The 23,985-nt window shown below is 34.3% G+C and overlaps 2 protein-coding genes across 5 annotated transcripts in view; both read left to right on the top strand.

Annotated features, from left to right (window-relative positions):
* Window positions 1-23,985, top strand: part of LOC105709990 (COP9 signalosome complex subunit 2) — a 425,050-nt gene that overhangs the window by 27,732 nt on the left and 373,333 nt on the right. For 3 of the 4 annotated variants that reach the window (XM_012442168.2, XM_012442169.2, XM_012442171.3), the window contains 5 exons: window positions 4,375-4,606; window positions 6,259-6,326; window positions 15,612-15,647; window positions 16,417-16,521; window positions 20,085-20,183. In XM_012442168.2, the coding sequence (XP_012297591.2) occupies window positions 4,375-4,606; window positions 6,259-6,326; window positions 15,612-15,647; window positions 16,417-16,521; window positions 20,085-20,183 (540 nt within the window). The remainder of the gene's footprint in view (window positions 1-4,374; window positions 4,607-6,258; window positions 6,327-15,611; window positions 15,648-16,416; window positions 16,522-20,084; window positions 20,184-23,985) is intronic. The other variant, XM_064365646.1, reaches the window with a different exon arrangement.
* LOC105709994 (heterogeneous nuclear ribonucleoproteins C1/C2-like) lies at window positions 18,043-19,377 on the top strand. Its single transcript, XM_064365659.1, has one exon. The coding sequence runs from the start codon at window positions 18,210-18,212 to the stop codon at window positions 18,879-18,881; it is 672 nt and encodes a 223-aa protein (XP_064221729.1). The 5' UTR covers window positions 18,043-18,209; the 3' UTR covers window positions 18,882-19,377.

The following is a 23,985-nucleotide window of genomic DNA, read 5'->3' as shown; positions in this document are numbered from 1 at the left end:
TCTCTTGAAGATAGTAGATACTGGGTTGATAAATTATTACCTATTCTGCCATTCTCTATCTTTAAAGTGGAGCATTTAGGCCATTTACATCCAATGTTAGTATTGAGATGTGAGGTACTATTCTATTCATCATGCCAGTTGTTATCTGAATACCATGTTTTTTTTTTATTGTGTTATTGTTTTATAAGCCCTGTGAAATTTATGCTTTAAGGATGTTCAATTTTGGTATATTTCAAGGTTTTGTTTCAAGATTTAGAATATTTTTTTTAGCAGTTCTTTTAGTGCTGGCTTGGTAGTAGCAAAATCTCTCATCATTTGTTTGTCTGAAGAAGACTTTATCTTTTCTTCATTTGTGAATCTTAATTTTGCTGGATACAAAATTCTTGGCCTATAATCATTTTGTTTAAGGAGGCTAAAGATAGGATCCCAGTCTCTTCTGACTTGTAATGTTTCTGCTGAAAATCTGTTGTAAATCTGATAGGTTTTCTTCTATAGGTTACCTGATGCTTTTCTCTCATAGCTCTTAAAATTCTTTCCTTTGTTTTGACTTTAGATGACATGATTACTGTGTGCCCAGGTGATGATTTTATTACAATGAATTTCCTGGGTGTCCTTTGAGCTTCCTGTGTTTAGATATCTAGATTTCTAGCAAGGCAGGGAAGTTTTTCTTGATTATTCCCTCAAGTAAGTTTTCCAAACTTTTAGATTTCTTCCTCAGGAATACCAATTATTCTTAGGTTTGGTCATTTAACATAATCTCATACTTCTTGGAGGCTTTGTTCATTTTTTAAAAAATTCGTTTTCCTTTGTCCTTGTTGGACTGGGTTAATTCAAAAGCCTTCTTGTCTTTGAGCTTTGAAGTTCTTTCTTCTACTTGTCTGATTCTATTGTTGAAATTTCTCTAGTGTGTCTTTCATTCCAGAATTTCTGATTTTTATTTATGATATATATTCCTCTGGAGATTTTTTTGTCCATATTCTATATATTTTTTAATTGCTTCATGTTTGTTTTCACCTTTCTGTGGTGCTTCTTTTAGTACAAAATTTGACATCCCTTTATGATTAAAACTCTCAGCAAAATCAGCATAGAAGGGACATACCTTAAGGTAATAAAAGCCTTCTGCGTCAAATCCACAGCCAGCATTATACTCAACAGGGAAAACTTTAAAACATTGTTCCTGAGAACTTGAACAAGACAAGTATGCCCACTTTCACCACTTCTATTCAACACAGTACTGAAGTTATAGCTAGAACAATCAGACAAGAGAAAGAAATAAAGGGCATCTAAATAGCTAAAGAGTATGTCAAACTGTCACTGTTCACTGATGGTAAGATTATATACCTAGAAAACATTAAAGACTCATCCCAAAAGCTCCTAGATCTGATAAATGAATTCTGTCAAGTTTCAGGATACAGAATCAATGTACAAATCAGTGGTACTGCTATACAGAAATAACAGTCAAGCTGAGAATCAAATCAAGAACTACACCCCTTTTACAATAGCTGCAAAAATAAAACAAGATAAAATACTTAGGAGTATAACTAACCAAGGAGCTGAAGGATAAACTACAAAACACTACTGAAAGAAATTATAGATGACACAAACAAATGGAAACACATCTCATGCTCTTGAATGGGTAGAATCAATTTTGTGAAAATGACCATATGGCCAAAAGCAATCTACAGATTCAATGCAATTCCCATCAAAATAATCATTTTTCAAAGAACTAGAAAAAAAATCCTAAAATTTATATGTAACAAAACAAAAGTGGCTTCATAGCCAAAGCAAGACCAAGCAAAAAGAACAAATCTGGAGGCATTATATACGCAATTTCAAACTATACTATAAGGCTATAGTCACCAAAACAGCATGGTACTGGTATAAAAATAGGCACACAGACCAATGGAACAGAATAGAGAACCCTTAAATAAAACCAAATATTGACAGGCAACCTAACTTCAATAAAGCAAACAAAAACATAAAGTGTGGGAAGGACACCCATTCAACAAACATTGCTGGGATAATTGGCAAGCCACATGTAGAAAAATGAAACTGGATTCTCATCTCTCACCTTATACAATAACCAAATCAAAGTGGATTAAATACTTAAATCTAGGACCTGAAACCGTAAAGATCTGAAGATAATATTGGGAAAAGTCCTTCTAGACATTGGCATAGGCAAAGACTTAATGACCAAGAGCCCAAAAACAAATGCAACAAAAGCAAAGATAAATAGATGCAACTTAAACTAAAAAGCTTCTGCACAGCAAAAGAAATAATCAGCAGAGTAAACGGACAACACACAGAGTGGGAGAAAAGTCTTTGTAAACTACATCAGACAAAGGACTAATATCCAGAATCTACGAGGAACTCAAATCAGCAAGAAAAGAAATAATTCCATTAAAAAGTGTACTAAGGATATGAACAGACAATTCTCAAAAGAAGAAGTTGTTGGGACAATTGAGTATCCACACACAGAAGAATCAAACTGAGCCCTTATCTCACATCATATTAAAAAAATCAACTCAACATGGATTAAAGATTTAAGTGTAAAACCAAAACTGTGAAACTACTAGAAGAAAATATAGGGAAAAAATTCTGTAACATTGGTCTGTACAGTGAATTTTTGGATATGAAGCCAAAAGCACAGGCAAAAATAGATAAATGGGGTAACATCAAACTAAAAGTTTTTGCACAGCACGGGAAACAAGCAAGAGTGAAGAGATGACCTGTAGAATAGGTGAAAATATTTGAAAACCATAGATCTAATAAGGGGTTGATGCCCAAAATATGTAATGTGACTCAAATGACTCAGGAACAACAAAACTAATAACCTGATTTAAAAATGGGCAAAGGACTGAAATAGACATTTCTCTAAAGAAGACATGCAAACAGCCAACAGCAATGTGAAAAGATGCTCAGTATCACTAGTTATCAGGAAAATACAAATTGAAAGCACAGATATTACCTCACACCTGTTACAATGGCTGTTACGAAAAAAAACTAGATTTGACAAAAATGTAGAGAATAGAAACATTTGAACACTGCTGATGGGAATGTAAATTAATACAGCCATTATGAAAAACCATACAGGTATTCCTCACAAAAGTTAAAATACAACTACCACATGATCTAGCAGCCTCATTTCTGATATAATATTCAAAGGGGATGAAAAGAGTACTTCAAGGAGATGTCTGTACCCTGATGGTCATATGCAGCATTATTCACAATAACCAAGATATGGAATCAACCTAAGTGCTTTTCAACATATGAATGGCAACAGAAAATGTGGTGTGTGTGTGTGTCTATATATACATAAAATACATTTTCTTTGTGTGTGTGTATACATGTGCACATATTATACACACAGTGGAATATTTATTCAGCCTTAAGGGAAAAAAATCTCTTCATTTTTGACAATGTGGATGAGCTTAGAGGACATGATGCTATGTAAAATAAGCCAGGCACAAAAAGGCAACTGTGGCATTATCTCACTTATAAGTGGAGTGTATAAGAATGGACCTTATAGGAACAGAGAGTAGAATGGATTCTTACCAGGGCTTGTGAAAGAAGGGGAGAAATGGGTGCAAAGTTTCAGACAGTACAGATAAATTCTGGGAATCAATTGGTTAGCATGATGATTATAGTTAATAATAATATATTGTGTACTTGAAAATTGCTGAGAGAGTAGATCTTAAATGTTCTCAGCACATACAAGCTATGCAAAGTGATGGATATGTTATTTACCTTTTGGGCAATCATTGCACAGTGTATACATTTATTGAAGCATCACATTGTACACCATAAATATTTACAATGTTAATTTGTCAACTGTACTTTAATAAAACTAGAAGAAAATAAAAATAAATTTAAATTATCTCTTCTAATCTTCCCTGTTCCCTTCCCCATAGATACTGTGGAACTGTCACAGACTGAAGGGGACCGAATAGACGTGAAGCCAAAACCTAACATTTTTTTTCTGAACTAGATTCTTTTGCTATAAAGGGCATAATTGGTTCCATTGAAACTTGAATAGAGTGTATGTATTAAATATAAATAATGTATCAACGCCAATTTCCCAATTCTCATGATTGAATTTATTATGTAAGTTTTTATTTTTTGCAAATATACACTGAAGTTTTAAAGGATAATGGGCTGTCATGTAAACAAATTATTCTCAAATGATTTAGGAAAATAGTTTTAGTAAAGTACTTGTAACTTTTCTAATGTTTGTGATTGTTTAAAATTTTTAAAAAGTAATAAGCAATGCTGTGGAATAAAGTTTCAATTAAAGCTCGTTGGTTTTGAACTCTTATTAATTTAAATTCATTAAAAATGACTTAAGCTGTATTCATTCTTTCACATTTTTTGCAGGATTATTGGCCAAAGGAAATCCATTTTAGAGATGATGATCAATGGTCATGCACTCTGAAAAAAATAAAAGAGGATAGTTCATTTGTTTCCATTTATACACATCTATGGGAAAATGTTCCTCGAATATTTGAAGCAGTTTTGATCATGGAATCACAATTAAAGGACTGTTCACTTCTTTTGCAAAACCACACCTCTAAAATATTTAAGTGGAAAAGCATAATTTCTGAAACAAGTAAGCCTTATTTATTTTTACCTTTTATAGAAGTGGAGTCTCACTATGTTGCGCAGGTTGTTCTCCAGTTTCCAATTTTTGGCCTCAAGTGATCCTCCTGAGTCAGCCTTCTAAAGTGCTGGGATTATAGGCATGAACCAGTGTACCTGGCCAGTCCTTATTTTTTGTATTAGTAAAGTAATGGTCAGGTAGGAGTGTGTGTGTGTGTGTGTGTGTGTGTGTGTGTGTGTGTGTGATCTCAAAGAATGAAATTCTTAAGGTATAAAATAAATTTTAAAAATATTTGATTTTAAAACCTCTTCATTTCAAAATGGTTCAATACAGAATTTTTAGTTGAACATAAATATGTGGATTCAAAGGAAGTATTACTAAAAAAAAGCCTTAAAATAGTTGTTAAGCTGTTAAGCTTTTGTTAAACTGTTAAGTTTTTGTTAAACTGGAGTGGAGGTACAGAATATTAGGAAGACATGAGAGCAAGGTTGCATCAACTAATATTTTTACTAGAAACAAACATATCAGCAAGGGTCAGGATAGAACAGAAATATCTAAAACAAAGTAAAAGGGGTGATAGTTAACCTATATGAACTAGGCTTGTTTGTAGGAGTAGCTGGTATTCACTATGCAATAACTGAATGAATGACAAAGCATATTGCAAGTAATGGTAATTTTTACTTTTCAATATTTGTATAACATTTTTCTAATATAATTGTATTGATTACTATTTCCAGAGTAGTTTTAAATATTTATAATTATTCTTGTCTTATTCTTGATTTAATCAGCAAATTTGTTATATATGTCTTGAAAATAATTGTACTTATAAAGTATTTTTAGATATTAGATTCATTATGTTATTTTGGTATTTAATATTCTTTTTTGGACTTAGAAATGCGTAATTCTGAGGATATATTTAAATACATTTCCATTAAATTATTTTTAAATTTTTAAATTTAAATTATGTTTTTTAATGTGTATTTTTTTCATTTGTAAAAGCTACATATAGCTTCTGTGTATGTATATATAAATATACACATATATATAGCTTTTATACACACACACACAGACAGCTGTACGTGCATATGCATTCATCTTATAAAGAAATAAAACATCCACAAGTAACCAAGTAGGAACATATCTTTTCATATCTTCCTCCTGTTTTTTAAAAAAGGTAATTTCTTATATATACATTGTCCTCAATATGTAGATATCAGAAACAGGATTCAAGTCTAGTTTATCTGACTTCAGAGCCCCCCATATTGTTTCACTGGGTCGTGCTCCACAGTACTGCACTTTATTGAAATTAAGGTGACCATGAAACAACCAAGCATAATTGGGTGAGCTATTTGAAAAAATGTGAACTTTTTTTAGGAGAGAGGGATTGATATAAAACTTTAGATATAGGAGTAAGTGCCACAGACATGTTAGTTGGAACATGACATTTCAGAAAAGGAAAACAGAAGATATACTGTATATAAGAATTCCAATTATTTATTCAGCTAACAGTATGTGTTTAGCATATACTCATCAAAATTGCTAGTTGATTTCATTGAATAGTTTTGTTTATATAATTTGCTTAAAGTATTTAAAATTTTATTTATTTCTAGAGGATATACATATATATAACATATAAACTATGAATTCTTGTATTTTTAAAGGTTCTTACAGAAAATTGGAAAAATATGGGGAGCTCCTAAAGAAGTACCATAAGAAAAAAAAGATAATGGTATGGTATCTATGTTTTTATCATCCTTGAAAATTGGATTTTCACAGAAAATATAAACATTACATTTCCACAGATGACCACTGAAAATATTTTTGTAAATGTCCTTTTAGTCTTTTGTTGCCAATCTAGCATCTGTCTCTATGTTTTAAAGATAACTGCATTTACTTTCTTTTTATACTCAATATTAATGAGCATTGGCATCTTCACATAACTACAAGTAATTTGAAGACATATTTCAAGGTACACTAGTCCATTCTTTGGTTATTTAATAATTTATAACATTTTATACTTAGTGGTGCAGGTCCCGTATCAGTCTTCTTCTTTTAGAAAATTAATAAGTCTTTTTGATGACCTTTAGATTACTTTGCCAATTTTTTAAAAATCTTTTTGAGATTTTGATAAAAATTGTCTTTTGAACTACTTTTAGATACCTCATCTTTTTAAAAATATGTTCTAAAAGTATATAATGTTAAAGCTAGAAAAACTTTGTATCACCATTAGTCTAGCCACCTTATTTAATACTTTTTTTTTAAATTAACTTTTATTTTCAGTTCAGTGGACATGTGCAGGTTTGTTTTATAAATAAACTTGTGTCCTGGAGGTTTTTTGAACAGATTATTTTGTCACTCAGGTATTAAACCTAGTGCCCATTAGTTATTTTCCTGATTTTCTCCCTCCTCCTGCCATCCACCCTTTGTTAGGCCCCAGTGTCTGTTGTTCCCCTCTATGAGTTCATGTGTTCTTGTAATTTAGCTCCCACTTGTAAGTGAGAACATGCAGTATTTGTTTTTCTGTTCTTGCATTAGTTTGCTAAGGATAATGGCCTCCAGCTCAATCCATGTTTTTGCAAAGGATGTGATCTTGTTGTTTCTTAGGGCTACATGGTATTCCATGATGTATATATACCACATTTTCTTTATGCAGTCAACCACTGATGGGCATTTAGGTTGATTCCATGCCTTTGCTATTGTTAATAGTGCTACAGTGAACATACATTTGCATGTGTCATTATGGTAGAATGATATATATTTCTTTTGAGTTCTTTCAGAAAGTGGCTGAACTAATTTATATTCCCACTAGCAGTGTAGTATAAGCGTCCCCTTTTCTCTGCAACCTTGTCAGCTTCTGTTATTTTTTTACCTTTTAGTAATAGTTATTCTAACTGGTGTGAGATGGTATCTCATTGTGATTTTGACTTGCAGTTCTCTAATGATCAGTGATGTTGAGCTTTTCTTCATATGTTTGTTGGCAGCATATATGTTTTCTTTTGAAAAGTGTTGGTTCATGCCTTTTGCCCACTTTTTAATGGGGTTGTGTGCTTTTTTTTTTTTGTTAAGTTCCATGTGAGTTTTGGATATTAGACCTTTGTAAGATGCATAGTTTGCAAGTATTTTCTCCCTTTCTGTAGGTTGGTTGTTTACTCTGTTGGTAGTTTATTTTGCTGTCCAGAAACTCTTTAGTTCAATTAGATCCTATTTGTCAATATTTGCTTTTGTTGTGATTGCTTTTGGCATCTTTGTTGTGAAATCTTTGCCCATACCTATGTCTAGAATGGTATTGCCCAAGTTGTCTTCCTGAATTTTATAGTTTTAGGTTTTACATTTTGGTCTTTAAACCATCTTGAGTTAACTTTTGTATAAGGTATAAGGAAAGGGTCCTGTTTCAATCTTCTGCATATGGCTAGCCAGTTATCCCAGTACTATTTATTGAATAGGGATTCCTTTTCCCATTGCTTGTTTTTGTCATCTTTGTCAAAGGTAAGATAGTTGTAGATATGTGGCCTTCTTTATGGGTTCTTTATTCTGTTCCATTGGTCTATGTGTCTGTTTTTGTACCAGTCCCATGCTGTTTGGGGGGCTGTAGCCCTATAGTTTATAATAGTTTGAAGTCAAGTAGCATGATACCCCAGCTTTGTTCTTTTTGCTTGGGATTTTCTTGGCTATTTGAGCTCTTTTTTGGTTCCATATGAATTTAAAGATAGTCTTTTCTAGTTCTGTAAAGAATGTGATTGGTAGTTTAACAGGGATAGCATTGAATCTACAAATTGCTTTGGGCAGTATGGCCATTTTAATGATATTGATTCTTCCTGTTCATAAGCATGGAATGTTTTTCCATTTGTCATCTCTGATTTCTTTGAGAAGTGTTTTGTACTTCTTGTAGAGATCTTTCACCTTCCTAGTAAGCCATATTCCTAGGTATTTGTGTGTGTGTGTGTGGCAATCATGAATGGGATTGTGTTTCTGATTTGGCTCTTGGCTTGACTGTTGGTGTATAGGAGTACTAGTGATTTTCATACATTAATTTTGTATCCTGAGACTTCGCTGAAGTTGTTTATCAGCTTAAGGAGCTTTTAAAACTATGAGGTTTTCTAGGTATAGGATCATGTGGTCTGAAAACAGGGATAGTTTGACTTCCTTTCTTTCTATTTGGATGCCCTTTATTTCTTTTTGTTGCCTGATACCTCTGACTAAGGCTTCCACAATACTCTGTTCAATAAAAGTGGTGAGAGAGGGCATCCTTGTCTTGTGCCGGTTTTCAAGGAGAATGCTCCCAGCTTTTGCTCATTTATTATGATATTGGCTGTAAATTTATCATAGTTGGCTCTAATTATTTTGAGATATGTATCTTCAATATGTAGTTTATTAAGCGTTTTTAATATGAAATGGCGTTCAATTTTATTGGCAGCCTTTTCTGCATCTGTTGAGATAATCATGTGGTTTTTTAGTTCTGTTTATGTGATGAATCACATTTATTGATTTGTATATGTTAATCCAGCTTTCCATCCCAGGGATAAAGCCTACTTGACTGTGATGTATAAGCTTTTTGATGTGCTGCTGGATTTAATTTGCCAGTGTTTTGGCGAGGATTTTTGCATCAATGTTCGTCAAGAATATTGGCATATAGTTCTTTTTTGTTGTATCTCTGTCAGGTTTTAGTAACAGGATGATGCTGGCCTCATAGAATGAGTTAGGGAGGAGCCCTTCTTCCTCAATTTTTTGGAATAGTTTCAGCAGGTAGGGTACCAGCTCTTCTTTGTACATCTGGTAGAGTTCACTTGTGAAACTCTCTGGTCCTGAGCTTTAATAGGTTGATAGGCTATTTATTACTGATTCAATTTCAGAGCTCATTATTGGTCTGTTCAGGGATTCAGTTTCTTTTTGGCTCAGTCTTGGGAGGGTATGTGTGTCCAGGAATTTATCCATGTCTTCTAGATTTTCTAGTTTTATATGCACAGAGGCATTTATAGTATTTATTCTCTGATGGTTGTTTATATTTTTGTGGGGTCAGTGGGGATAGTGATATCCCCCTTATCATTTCTTTTTTTTTTTTTTTTTTTGCAAGGTGAAAGCAAGTTATTAAGAAAGTAAAGGAATGAAAGAATGGCTACTCCATGGACAGAACAGCCCCGAGGGATGCTGGTTGCCCATGTTTATGGTTATATTTTGATGATATGCTAGACAAGGGGTGGATTATTCATGCCTCCGCTTTTTAGACCATATAGGGTAACTTCCTGACATTGACATGTCATTTGTAAACTGTGTGGCACTGGTGGGAGTGTAGCAGTGAGGACAACTAGAAGTTGGTCACTCTTGTTGCCATTTTGGTTTTGGTGGGTTTTGGCCAACTCCTTTACTGCAATCTGTTTTATCAGCAAGGTCTTTATGACTTGTATTTTGTACTGACCTCCTATTTCCTTATAATTTCTGATTGTGTTTATTTGATTCTTCTCTCTTTTATTCTTTATTAGTCTAGCTAGCAGTCTATCTATTTTGTTAATATTTTAAAAAAAACAACTCCTGGATTCGTTGATCTTCTGAATGATTTTTGTCTCACAGTCTCCTTCAGTTCAGCTCTGATTTGGTTATTTTTTGTCTCCTGCTAGCTTTGGAGTTGGTTTTCTTTTGGTTCCCTGGTTCTTTTAGTTGTGATGTTAGGTTGTTAACTTGAGATCTTTTTAACTTTTTGATGTGGGCTTTTAGTGCTATAAATTTCCCTCTTAACACTTCCTTAGCTGTGTCCCAGAGATTTCTGGTATGTTGTATCTTTGTTCTCATTAGTTTCAAAGGACTTGTTGATTTTTGCCCTAATTTCTTTTATTTCCCTAAAAGCCATTCAGTAGCAGTCATTCAATTTCCATGTAATTGTGAGGTTTTTGAGTGAATTTCTTAGTATTGATTTTTAATTTGATTGCTCTGTGGTCCAAGAGACTGTCATGAATTCAGTTCTTTTGCATTTGCTGAGGAGTATTTTCCTTATGATTATGTGCTCGATTTTAGAGTATGTGCCATGTGGGCAATGAGAAGAATGTGTATTCTGTTTTTTTTGGAGTGGTAAGTTCTGTATATGTCTGCCAGGTCCATTTGATCCAGTGCTGGGTTTAGGTCCTGAATACCTTTGTTAATTTTCCGCCTCAATGATGTGTCCTAATACTGTCAGTGGGGTGTTCAAGTCTCTCAGTATTACTGTGTAGGTCTAAGTCTCTTTGAAGGTCTCTAAGAACTTGCTTTGTGAATGTGGATGCTCCTGTGTTGGGTGCATTTATATTTAGGATCTTTAGGTCTTCTTGTTGAATTGAACCTGTTACCTCTATGTAATTCCCTTCTTTCTCTCTTTTGATTTTTGTTGGTTTAAAGTCTGTTTTGTCTAAAATTAGGATTGCAAGTACTAGTTTATTCTGTTTTCCAATTTCTTGGTAGATTTTTCTCCTTCTCTTTACTTTGAACCTGTGTGTCTCATTGCATGCAATATGGGTCTCTTGAAGATAGCATACTAATGGATCTTGGTTCTTTATCCAGTTTGCCACTCTGTGACTTTTAATGGGGGCATTTAGCCCCCATTTACATTCAAGGTTAATATTGACATGTGTTGATTTGATCCAGTCATCATGATGTTAGCTGGTTTTTATACAGATTTGTTTATGTGGTTGCTTTATAGGGTCACTGGTATGTGTACTGTAAGCAGATGCAGCCAGGCTGGGGCTCTGGGAGAGGCCAGCCAACCAAGGGGTGCTCAAGTTGGACTGGCCCCATCTTTTGGGCAAGATGGCCTTGCACAGTTCAGGTCTGACAGTTCCTCTAGGTCTGTCATCTTGTTGGTTATTATGCAGACTTGATTGTGTGGGTGCTTTATAGTGTCACTGGTCTATGTACTTAAATATGTTTTTCTGGTGGCTAGTAACAGTCTTTGATTTCCATATTTAGCACTCCCTGAAGGACCTCTTTCAAAGCAGGTCTGTTGGTAATGAATTCTTATAACATTTGCTTATCTGAAAAAGACTTTATTTCTCCTTCACTGAGTTTGACTAGATATGAAATTCTTAGTTGGAATTTCTTTTCTTTAAGAGTATTGAATACAGCTGGGCATGGTGACTCACACCTGTAATTCCAGCACTTTGGGAGGCCGAGGTGGGTGGATAATGTGGGGTCAGGAGTTCGAGACCATCCTGACCAACATAGTGAAACTGCCTCTCTACTAAAAACACAAAATTAGCCAGGCATGGTAGTGTATAATCCCAGGCTACTTGGAAGGCTGAGGCAGGAGAATAACTTGAATCCAGGAGGGGTAGGTTTCAGTGAGACAAGATTGTGCCACAGCACTCTAGCCTGGGCAAGAGTGAAAATCTGTCTCAAAAAAAAAAAAAAAAAAAAAAAAAGAGTACTTAATATGGCCCCCAGTCTCTTCTGGCTTGTAGGGTTTTTGCTGAAAGGTCTGCTGTTTGCCTGGTGTGATTCCCTTTGTAGGTTTGCCTGCCTTTCTCTCTGGCCACATTTAATATTTTTTATTTCATGTCAAGCTTGGAGAATCTGATAACTGTGTGTCTTGTGGATGGTCATCTTGTATAGTACCTCACAAGGGTTCTCTGCATTTCCTGAATTTGAATATTGGCCTCTCTAATGGGTTTGGGAAATTATCGTGGATGATGTCGTGAAATATGTTTCCAAGTTGCTTGTTTTCTCTCCCTCTTTTTCAGGAACACTAGTGAGTATAGATTTGGTCTCTATATAATCTTATATTTCTCAGAGGTTTTGTTCATTATTTTTCATTTATTTTTGTGTGGCTGAGTTATTTCTGAGAAGCAGTCTTTGAGGGCTGAGATTCATTCCTCAGCTTGGTCTATTCTGCTGTTAAACTTTTGATTGTATTTTTAAATACTTGTAGTGTGTTTTTCAGCTCTATCAGTTCAGTTTGGTTCTTCCTTAAAAATTATCATTTCAACTTTCAGCTCCTATATGGTTTTATTGTAATCCTTAGATTCTTTGGAGTTGGTTTTAGTTTCTCCTGAATTTTGATGATCTTTATTTCTACCCATATTCTGAATTCTTTGCCTGTCATTTCAGCCATTTCAACCTGGTTAAGCACCATTACTGGAACTAGTGCAGTCATTAGGAGGAAAAAGACATGGGCTTTTTGAATTGCCAGAGTTTTTGTGCTGATAATTCTCTCTCATCTATGTGGGCTGATGTTTCTTTAACTGTGGTGTTGATTGTAGTCAGTTGAGTTTGTTTCTGGGTGTTTTCAGAGGGCTGATACTTTGTGTTGGGTCTTTTCTTGTACCTGAATTCTTGTCTTTGGTTTTATCAGGGCATGTATTTGCAAAGTATTTTTAGTGTTGAAGTTTGGGATGTGATTCAGTAGACGGTGCTTAAGCATACTGGTTCGTAGCTAGGCGCTTGCTCAACCAAGTGGCTCTTCGGTATTTCCTTACATTTGCAAGCCATCCTGCTTTCAAATACATTTTTAAATTCTGACTACTTATTTTATCAAATGTCTTTTCAAAATCTATTGAAATGGCCTTTAGGCATATTATACTAACAAAAGTTTTAGTAGTTATTCTTTTTGTTAAATATAAAAGTGTTATTGGCTTTATCAATCAGAATTTAACATGTATTTATATTTTTGTGGTCTCTTTTAAGGTTATATGACTAAAAACTATGTTTTGTGTTACTGTAGCTCTGCTGCTTGAAAACTTTCACTGTTTCTTTTCCTCTTACAGAATAAAGCCAGGACTTGGAGATTAAGCTTAACATTTAATTAAATCTGACTTCATCTTTTTTAATTGATATATAATAATTGTACCTATTTACAGGGTACATGTAATATTTTGATGCATGCATGTAATGTGTAATGATCAAATCAGGTTATTTAGGAAAGCTATTATTTTTTGTGTCAGGAACATTTCAAATCTTCTCTTCTAGCTATTTTGAAATATACAATGCGTTGTTAACTATAGTTGCCCTACTATGCTATCAAACAGTAGAACTTAATCATTCTAGATAACTGTATGTTTGTACACATTAACCAACCTCTCTTAATCCCCTCCACTCCCCCAGCAGCCTCTGGTAATCATCATTCTACACTCTACCTCCACGAGATAAACTTTTTAAGTTCCCACGTGTGAATAAGAATACATAATACTTGTCTTTCTGTGCCTGTTTTATTTCACTTAACAGACAACCTCCAGTTTTATCCATATTGCTGCAAATGACAGGATTTCATTTGTTTAATGGCTAAATAGTATTCCATTACATATATACACAACATTTTATCTATTTATCCTTTGATGGAAACTTAGGTTGGTTCCACATCTCAGCTATCATGAGTAGTATTCCAATAAACCTGGGAGTGCAGGTATCCCTTTGACTTCCTTTCTAGTGGAGAGATACTGAGTAGTGGATTGCTGAACTAATTGTATGGTAGTTCTATTTTTAGTTTTTTGAGAAACCCCTGTTTTCCATAATAGCTGTACTACATTTACATTTCCACCAACAGTATTATAAGAATTCTCTTTTCTCTTCATCCTTACTAGCATTTGTTGTCTTTTGATAATAGCCATTTTAACTTGGGTAAGATTCATTGTGGGTTTGACTTGCATTTATCTGATGATTTGTGATGTAGATTGTTTTTTGTAGACCATTTGTATGTCTTCTTTTGAGAAATGTATATTCAGATCCTTTGCCCACTTTTTGATGGTATTATGTGGTGTTTATTTTTGCTGTTGAGTTATTCTAGTTCCTTGAATGCTAATATGTTCTGGATATTAGTATCTTATTAAATAAATGGTTTGCAAATATTTTCTCCCACTACACAGATTGTCTCATCACACTGTTGTTTCCTTTGCTGTACAAAAGTTTCCTAGTTTATTGTAGCCCTATTTCTGACCCCATCTTTATTGTATCCTAGCTTTTGAGCACATAGCCTTCTTTAAAATCATATTTGATCTCATTTTTTTCTAAAAAGTCTCTCTTTCTTATTCCTGTGTACACTTTTAAAAATGAGAATAATATGATCCTCTTTCTGGAAGCAATCTATCATTCTTTCCAATTTGTTTCATATGTTGTTTGTCCTCTCCTTTCTAATATATGTGTATGTGTAATATGTGTGTATGTTTGTTCTTGTATGTGTAAAACTTACTTGTAAGCTTAGTTATTTTTGGAGTAATTAGGAATGTGGAAATTAACCTGCTGTCTGTCTATATATCTATCATCTATCTGTGTCTATAGAATATGAATACATATATATATACACACACACACACACATGACTAGATGATCAAAAACTGATCTATGTGTGTAAAGCAGTGTAGCAGACATTAAAATTTGCCACCTGGATTCCCTTTCAAAGAAAGATCTGTTTCTCTAGCAGCTAAGAGTGCTGTTAAGGGCCACTCAGCTGTCAGCTCTTTCATGGGTTTCCTTACCTCCAGAGAGCTTCTTCTTCAGAGGAAACATCTTTCCAGGAGCTACTCAGTGACTGCTTAAGTTGGGGCAGGAAGTCCTGGCTATTTCAGTCCAATGCAGGACAACTTTGATGGATACTTTCTCCTCTAGAATTCTTCTTGGAGTCAGTTGTGGCTGTTAGGCTTCCATCATAGCTAATTTCTCCATCTGCCCAATCCTGCCTCTTCCCTTAACTGTCAAAGGCATTGATTCCAAAACACTCCCAATAAATGTTCTGAACACTAAACTCCTCCAAAGAATCTATTTCTCAGGGAACCTAACTGTAATAGTGATTTGTTTATTTTAGCCCTTATCTCTGTTTGTTTTTTAAATGAATATATCTGATTCCCTTCTTGAACCATAACTAGTTTGAGGGCAAGAACCATCTTTGAATTTCCAGTATCCAATACAACAATAGTATTTAAGGCCTCTGTAGGATGTATCTATATCTATATCTATATCTATATCTATATCTATATGTATACATACTAGTTAACTGAACAAATTTACTAAATGTTAAATTTCTTTAATTTAGAATTTTAAAGATTTTACTTTAAATGTTTTCCAGCTTTCAGATGACATGGAGACAGAGAAGAATATAGAGGTACTTAAAATTTATGTTTTGCTAGATTGTAAATCAAGTGTATTATGTAGGACTAAAATAATGTTTACAATAATATAAACATAGCTCTAAATATAGAGAGAGGTACTAGAGGAGAGAATTGGAAGCAGGTATAGAAGCTTCCTAGTCTGTATTTATTTATGTATATCCAGCTAAAATTCTTGATCATTTGAGTTTATGTGACAATTAGTTCTGAAATATGATTTTGTTTTGATTTTAGATATGGCATATAAATGTGCCAGGGCTTCTTATTTCAGAGAAGCAGATAATATGAAGGTTTTTCTTTTCTTTTCCTTTTTTTTTTTTTTATTGAGACAGAGTCTCACTCTGTGGCCCAGTCTGAAGTGCAGTGGTGCAACCTTGGCTCACTGCAGCCTCTGCCTCCCGGGTTCAAGTGATTCTCCTGCCTCAGCCTCCCGAGTAGCTGTGATTACAGCTGTGTGCCACCATGCCTGGCTAATTTTTATATTTTTAGTAGAGACAGTGTTTTACTATGTTGGCCAGGCTGGTCTCGAACTCCCAACCTCAAACGGCTTGGCCTCCCAAAGTGCTGGGATTACAGGCGTGAGCCACTGCACCTGGCTGAAGGTTTTTCTTAGATGGGATATATGAATTTTTACTTAATTTAGTAAAAAGAAGTAAAATTGTGTTAGTGAGTGATAGTTAAATGTTGGTTATCTGTAGTTATACAAGTATACTGTAGTGAGAAAAGTAAAGTAATTACTGTCCTGTTATATTCGCCTCTTTCTAGGGTTGCAACTTCACAGGATTCAAAGCAAATGAACTTACTCAGCTACCCAGACATTTGGATGCCAAACAAATTTATCTTTTTATTTTAAAAGCCCATAATTTTGATGTATGTAAATATTTCATTTTATTGTAGGATAAATTTTGACAGTAGGATTTAATGAATCAGACCTTTATTTAAAGCTATGATAAATAATTAGATGTTAAACAAGATTTGATCCTTTGGGCATCAAATTTGGCAGCAAAGACCAGTGATGTGTCTAACCTACTGATTACCAGAAAATAATGTATTAAACTCTGTAGTACTGCTTCAGGATCCTGAGGTTGCTAGTGTGCGCTGGCTTGGCATGTAACCATGACAGGTGTTTTTTCCTTCTGGTCTGTTCCTGCTCTGTCAGCTCAGGATGTTTTAGCCTGCTCATTTTTGATCCTGAAATAAGTTGTGAATGCCCTTCTTCACAACTCTTTGGATGTTTCTTTTGAGTCTTCAAGTGTCTGTGGGAATTTTTGAGTAGTATCTCTATAGGGTAACCAAACGATGAAAAACTGGAGGTCTTGAGAGGTAGTTAGATCAATAGCCAGTGAATACCAGGGCTAAAATGAGAGTGGTTACCTGGTAAAATAGCCAGTGAATACCAGGGCTAAAATATGGAGTAGTTACCTGGTAAAAGTGGTCATTTTGCCCTCCATTTCAATTTACCTGTTATAAAATAGCCAGTGAATACCAGGGTTAAAATGTGAGGTGGTTACCTGGTAAAACTGGTCATTTTGCCCTCTATTTCAATTTTCTGATTTTTATATTTATGTACATTACATATATTCTTTGTCACTAAAAAGTATTAAATCTAAGTTGAAGCTGTTACCAGTGTACTTCATACTATGCTTAGTAGCTTATGAAAAAGATGTGCCCCCACAGAATACATAATAATTTTCTTGTTATGAAAGTTGCATGATGGTCTTTTTATAGACCTGTACTTTAAGAGGAATTCATACCTCTGGATGTAATTAAAATAAATTAATTTCAGACATAAAAGAATCTTGAATGTCTCAGTCTGACATTAAAACATTTTGGGAATAAGAAGATAAAATGATCTGTTGAATCTGCCTATTTAAACCAAAACTTACAGTTCTAGTAGTCACAGTAGACAGATTTAACCATTTATACCAATTTTGATCAATTGTCTGCTTCGGAAGAACACTAGACAGGCCCAGAAGAAGGGCTTATTGGAATAGAAGTCCATGATTGATTGTTGTTATTTGTCCTCAGTGGAAAAGGGGGAACTCATGGCATGAATCTTACATTTTTGCTGTTCATGGTGTGTTCGACATTGTCCTTTCAGTATCAGCTATCCAAATATGGTTATTGAGCATGTGAAATGTGGCTAGTATGACTGAGGAGCTGAATTTTTTATTGTATTTCTTTTAACTCATATATAAATCTAAAAACTGAATTTGATTTAGTTATTTAAAAATGTTTAATTATGCTTGGAACAAAATTACAAACATGTATTCTATGAAGTCTAAATATTAATCTAGTATTTCTGATGAAAATGTAGGGTTCAAATTGAGATACACTGTCAAAAATATATACCATATTTCAGGGGGCCATTTTGTGAAGAGACGAAGACTGAGAGGTTGTGTCTGCGTTGCTGACTTCCAGCAGCAGTCAGCTTCTGCACTTAGAACCCAGGAGTAGGAGACTCAGAATCGAATCTCTTCTCCCTCCTTCCTTCTGTGAGATTTTTTTGATCTTCAGCTACATTTTCGGCTTTGTGAGAAACCTTATCATCAAACACAATGGCCAGCAACGTTACCAACAAGACAGATCCTCGCTCCATGAACTCCCGTGTGTTCATTGGGAATCTCAACACTCTCGTGGTCAAGAAATCTGATGTGGAGGCAATCTTTTTGAAGTATGGCAAAATTGTGGGCTACTCTGTTCATAAGGGCTTTGCCTTCGTTCAATATGTTAATGAGAGAAATGCCCAGGCTGCTGTAGCAGGAGAGGATGGCAGGATGATTGCTGGCCAGGTTTTAGATATTAACCTGGCTGCAGAGCCAAAAGTGAACCGAGGAAAAGCAGGTGTGAAACGATCTGTAGTGGAGATGTACGGCACCTCTTTTGACTTGGACTATGACTTTCAACCGGATTATTATGATAGGATGTACAGTTACCCAGCACGTGTACCTCCTCCTCCTCCTATTGCTCGGGCTGTAGTGCCCTCGAAACGTCAGCGTGTATCAGGAAACACCTCACGAAGGGGCAAAAGTGGCTTCAATTCTAAGAGTGGACAGCGGGGATCTTCCAAGTCTGGAAAGTTGACAGGAGATGACCTTCAGGCCATTAAGAAGGAACTGACCCAGATAAAACAAAAAGTGGATTCTCTCCTGGAAAACCTGGAAAAAATTGAAAAGGAACAGAGCAAACAAGCAGTAGAGATAAAGAATGATAAATCAGAAGAGGAGTAGAGCAGCAGCTCCGTGAAGAAAGATGAGACTAATGTGACGATGGAGTCTGAGGGGGGTGCAGATGACTCTGCTGAGGAGGGGGACCTACTGGATGATGATGATAATGAAGATCGAGGAGATGACCAGCTGGAGTTGATCAAGGATGATGAAAAAGAGGCTGAGGAAGGAGAGGATGACAGAGACAGCGCCAATGGCGAGGATGACTCTTAAGCACATAGTGGGGTTTAGAAATCTTATCCCATTATTTCTTTACCTAGGCGCTTGTCTAAGATCAAATTTTTCACCAGATCCTCTCCGCTAGTATCTTCAGCACATGCTCACTGTTCTCCCCATCCTTGTCCTTCCCATGTTCATTAATTCATATTTCCCTGCGCCTAGTCCCATTTTCACTTCATTTGACGCTCCTAGTAGTTTTGTTAAGTCTTACCCTGTAATTTTTGCTTTTAATTTTGATACCTCTTTATGACTTAACAATAAAAAGGATGTATGGTTTTTATCAACTGTCTCCAAAATAATCTCTTGTTACGAAGGGAGTACAGTTCTTTTCATTCATACATATGTTCAGTAGTTGCTTCCCTAACTGCAAAGGCAATCTCATTTAGTTGAGTAGCTCCTGAAAGCAGCTTTGAGTTAGAAGTATGTGTGTTACACCCCAACATTAGTGTGCTGTGTGGGGTAGTTCAACACAAATGTAACGATGTATTTTTGTGAATGAGAGTTGGCATGTCAAATGCATCCTCTAGAAAAATAATTAGTGTTATAGTCTTAAGATTTGTTTTCTAAAGTTGATACTGTGGGTTATTTTTGTGAACAGCCGGATGTCTGGGACCTTTTTTCTTCAAAATAAACAAGTCCTTATTAAACCACGAAAAAAAAAAATATATATATACCATATTTCAAATGCCTAGTATTCAAAAAGGAATGAAATATTTTAAATAATTTTTTATGTAAATTGTATATTGGGGTGATATTTTCAACATATTTGGTTAAATAAAATGTTACTAAAATTAATTTCACTTTTTACTTTTTTAATGTGGCTTCAAGAATATTTAATATTATGTATGTGGCTCATGTTAAATTTCTGTTGGACAGTGCTGATCTATAAGCATTGAAAGCATACTCTTTATAAAGCCTGTTTATATTAACATGTTTTATAATGTGTTTTAATCTCTATGCATCTCTTTTTTGTTTTTTTCCCCATAGGAAAAAGTTTTTAAAATCTGGAAGACTCATTTTCTCTCAGAAGCCTCCATTGCTCTTTTGCATGACTCCTTTTGGTGGTGGTTTCTCCATAAATTTAAGGTATGGTGTTTTAAAAAATGTATTTTAAGTTGATATTGAGCATAATTAATTTTTCAGTAGAGATAAGTCTAGTACAAAAATGCTTTTCTGGATCTTACTACAGAGGTCATTTTTTGAGCATTCACCATATAAGAAATCCTATTTGAAGTCTAGAGTTCTTTCAAAGGAGTTAAAACTGTAATATGGATTTCAAAAGATTCTGGATCTTTGAAATTAGACTTCGTAAATTATATATATTGTATATCATGTAATTAGAGTCTAAGTCAGAAATTTAATGAGAAGATCCAGAATTAGAAAGGTGAGAATTCTGATTAGGACTGAACAGATGAAGAAGGTGTATTAGTCCATTTTCACACGGCTATAAAGAACCTAAGACTGGGCAATTTATGTAGGAAAGAGGTTTAATTGACTCACACTTCTACACGGCTGCGGAGGCCTTGGGAAACTTACGGTCCTGGTGAAAGGCAAAAGGGAAACAGGCACCTTCTTCACAGGGAGGTAAGAGGGAGAGAAAGGGAAGCAAAAGTGCCACAGTTTTTAAACCACAGATCTCGTGAGAACTCACCATTATGAGAACATCATGGGGGAAACCATTCCCATGATCCAGTAACCTCCCACCAGGTCTCTCCCTTGACATGGGGTGATTACAATTCAAGATGAGATTTGATTGGTGACACAGCCAAACCACATCAGAGGGGGCATCTGGGAAACATTAAGAGAAGGAAAAAGCAGCACATGAAACAGTGTTTTACTAGAAGAGTTTCAGTAATAATATTATAATAACCTTAATGTTTTAAAAAATTGCTTTTGGGACCTTGACTACAAAAAAGACAAATCCCTGGAAAGTACATCATTTTCCTCCAAACAACAACAAGGGAGAGGCATATATAACTTACAAAGTCAGTTTTTTTTTTCACCCCATCATACAAAGTAGATTTCAAAGCAAAGAATGTTACCAGAGATAAAGAAAGTAATTTTGTAATGCTGAAGTGGTCAATTCATCATCCGGACATAACAATTCCAAATATTTATGCACCTAATAAAAATGCTTCAAAACACATTTAATAAAAAATTTTAATACTTTAACGAGAAATACACAAATCAGTAAGTATAGTGATTTCAGCACCTTCTTTGAATAGTTGGTAGAATATAAAGAAAATCAGTAAGGATACAGAATGATATAGAAGACTTGAACAACACTGTCAAACAGCTTGACATAATTGACATTTATTAAACATCTCTCCTGTCTTAGTTGGTTTTGTGCTATAATAACAGAATACAGCAGAATGGTGATTTATAATTAACAGAATGAATTGACTCACAGTAGTCTGGGGTGTCCAAGATAGAGGGGCCAGCATGTGGTGAGGGCCTTTTTGCTGCATCACTCCTTGGCATCAGGTAGAAGAGTGAGAGAGGGAACAAATAAGACGGTCTTTCCTATGATAACAAACCTACTTCTGTGATAATGGCATAATCTGTTCATGAGGATAATGTCCCCAAGACCCAAACACGTCCCATTAGGCCTCATCTCTCAACATCACTGATTGGGGATCAAATTTTCAATATATTGAACTTTGGGGGACACATTCAAACCATAGTACCTCACAATAGCAGGAGAATATACATTTTTCTCAAGTGCACATTAAACATTTACTAAGATTAACTATATTCTGAGCTAGAAAAATATCCTAATAAGTTTATAAGAATTCAAGCCAAATACAGTGTTTTCAGATCAACATGGAGGTATATTATAAAATAATAACAGATATCTAAAAAATTTCCAAATGTTTGGAAATGAACACAGTTCTCAATAACCATGGGTCAAGTCAGAAATCAATAAGGAAATCAGAAATTATTTTGAACTAAATGAAAATGAAAACACAGATTAAAATGTGTGCGATATAACTAAAGCAGTATTTAGAGAGAAAATCAAAGAATTAAAATGCCTGCAATAGAAAAAAGAGAAAATTCTGAAAAAAGAGAAAGCATATCTTCTACCTTAAGAAATTGGAAAAAGAAAAAAAAAAAAGCCAAACCTATGGAAAGCAGAAGAAAACAAAATAAAGATCAGAGAGAAAATTAATAAAATTAAAAAGAAAAAGCAAAGAAATTAAAGAAATTCAATTTGGCCAAAAGTTGGTTATTTGAGAATTGTAAAAATGAGGTAACATGAGCAATTTGAAGCCGTTATTTCAGTGAAAGTGACCATAGAAGAAACAAAACCTAAATACAGCTCATTGCTTGACTTAATTGATTCAGGCTCCTAAAGGCTTAGCAAAAGAAGAAGAATACCTATTCCCAAGCATAAATATTACTTCTGAGTTTCTATAGGCCTTTGAAAGATGCCAAGCTCTCAAACAGAAGGTATGAGACATATAAAAAAGGAAAGGAATTGCTGGGTTGTTTGATATGAAAATGATCAGTTTAATGAGAAAATGTCAAATTGTTTTTCCAAGTGCATGTACAATTTTATACTCCCATTGTTAATATATTGAGTTCCCATTGTTTCTGAACAACCCGTGGGTCAAAGAAGAAATCAAAAAGGAAATCAGAAAATACCTTGAAACAAATGAAAACAAAAACACAACATGCCAAAACTTATGAGATGCAGCACAAACAATGCAAAGAGAGAAATTTATAGCTGTAAATTCTTGCATTAAAAAAGAAGAAAGCCATAGCAATTAGGCAAGAAAAAGAAATAAAAGTATCCTAATAGAAAAGGAAGAGGTGAAATATCTCTGTTTGTAACATCTTTCATACAGAAAATCCTAATGATTCCACCAAAAAACTGTTAGAAATATATGAATTCAGTTGCAGGATACAAAATCAACATTCAAAAGTTAGTAGCATTTCTGTACACTAACAATGAATTATACAAAAAAGAAATCAAGAAAACAATTCTGTTTACAATAGTAATAACAAAATAAAATACTTAGATTTAAACTTAACCAAGGAGGTGAGAGATCTCTATACTGGAAATAAAAAACATGGATGAAAGAAATAAAAGATGACACAAATAAATAGAAAGATATCATATGTTCATAGATTGAAAGAATTAGTAAAACATCTATACTACCCAAAGCAACGTACAGAATCAATGCAATCCATAACAAAATTCCAGTAATGTTTTCCCAGAAATAGTTAAAAAAAAAAAAAGTTATAAAATTTATATGGAAGTACAAAAGAAACTGAATAGTCAAGCTGTCTTGAGCAAAAAACACAAAGCTTGAAGTATCACACTACCTAACTTCAAAATATGCTACAATGTTGTAGTAACTGAAAACAAGCAGAGTATTGGCTTAAAAACAGCCACATATACCAAAAGAACAGAAAAGAGAGCCCCAAAATAAATCTACACGTTTACAATCAATTGACTTTCAACAAAGGTGCCAAGAAGACATAACAAAGAAGGATAGTCTTCAATAACTGTTGTTGGGATAACTGAGTATCCACATGCAGAAGAAGGAAATTAAACCCTTATTTCACATCATATACAAAAATCAAGTCAGCATGTATTAAATTAAAGACTTAAGTATAAGATCTGAAAGTGTAAAACTACTAGAATAAAACATAGAGTAAAAGCTCCATGACTGGTTTGTACAATGATTTTTTGAATATGAAGCAAAGTATAGTCAACAAAAGCAAAAAATAAACAAATGGAATTGCATCAAACTAAAAAGCTTCAGCACAGCAAAGCAAACAATCAATAGATTGAAGAGACAACCTTTAAAGTGGGAGAAAATATTTGAAAATCATACATCTGATAAGAGGTTAATGTCCAAAATATATAAGTATTTCAAAC

The sequence above is a fragment of the Aotus nancymaae genome, unplaced genomic scaffold, assembly GCF_030222135.1.
Source record: "Aotus nancymaae isolate 86718 unplaced genomic scaffold, 86718_ANA_hifiasm-v0.15.2.pri h1tg000062l, whole genome shotgun sequence".
Lineage (NCBI taxonomy): Eukaryota > Metazoa > Chordata > Mammalia > Primates > Aotidae > Aotus > Aotus nancymaae.
The sequence above is the reverse complement of the archived record's forward strand: the minus strand, read 5'-3'. Positions and strand labels throughout refer to the sequence as shown.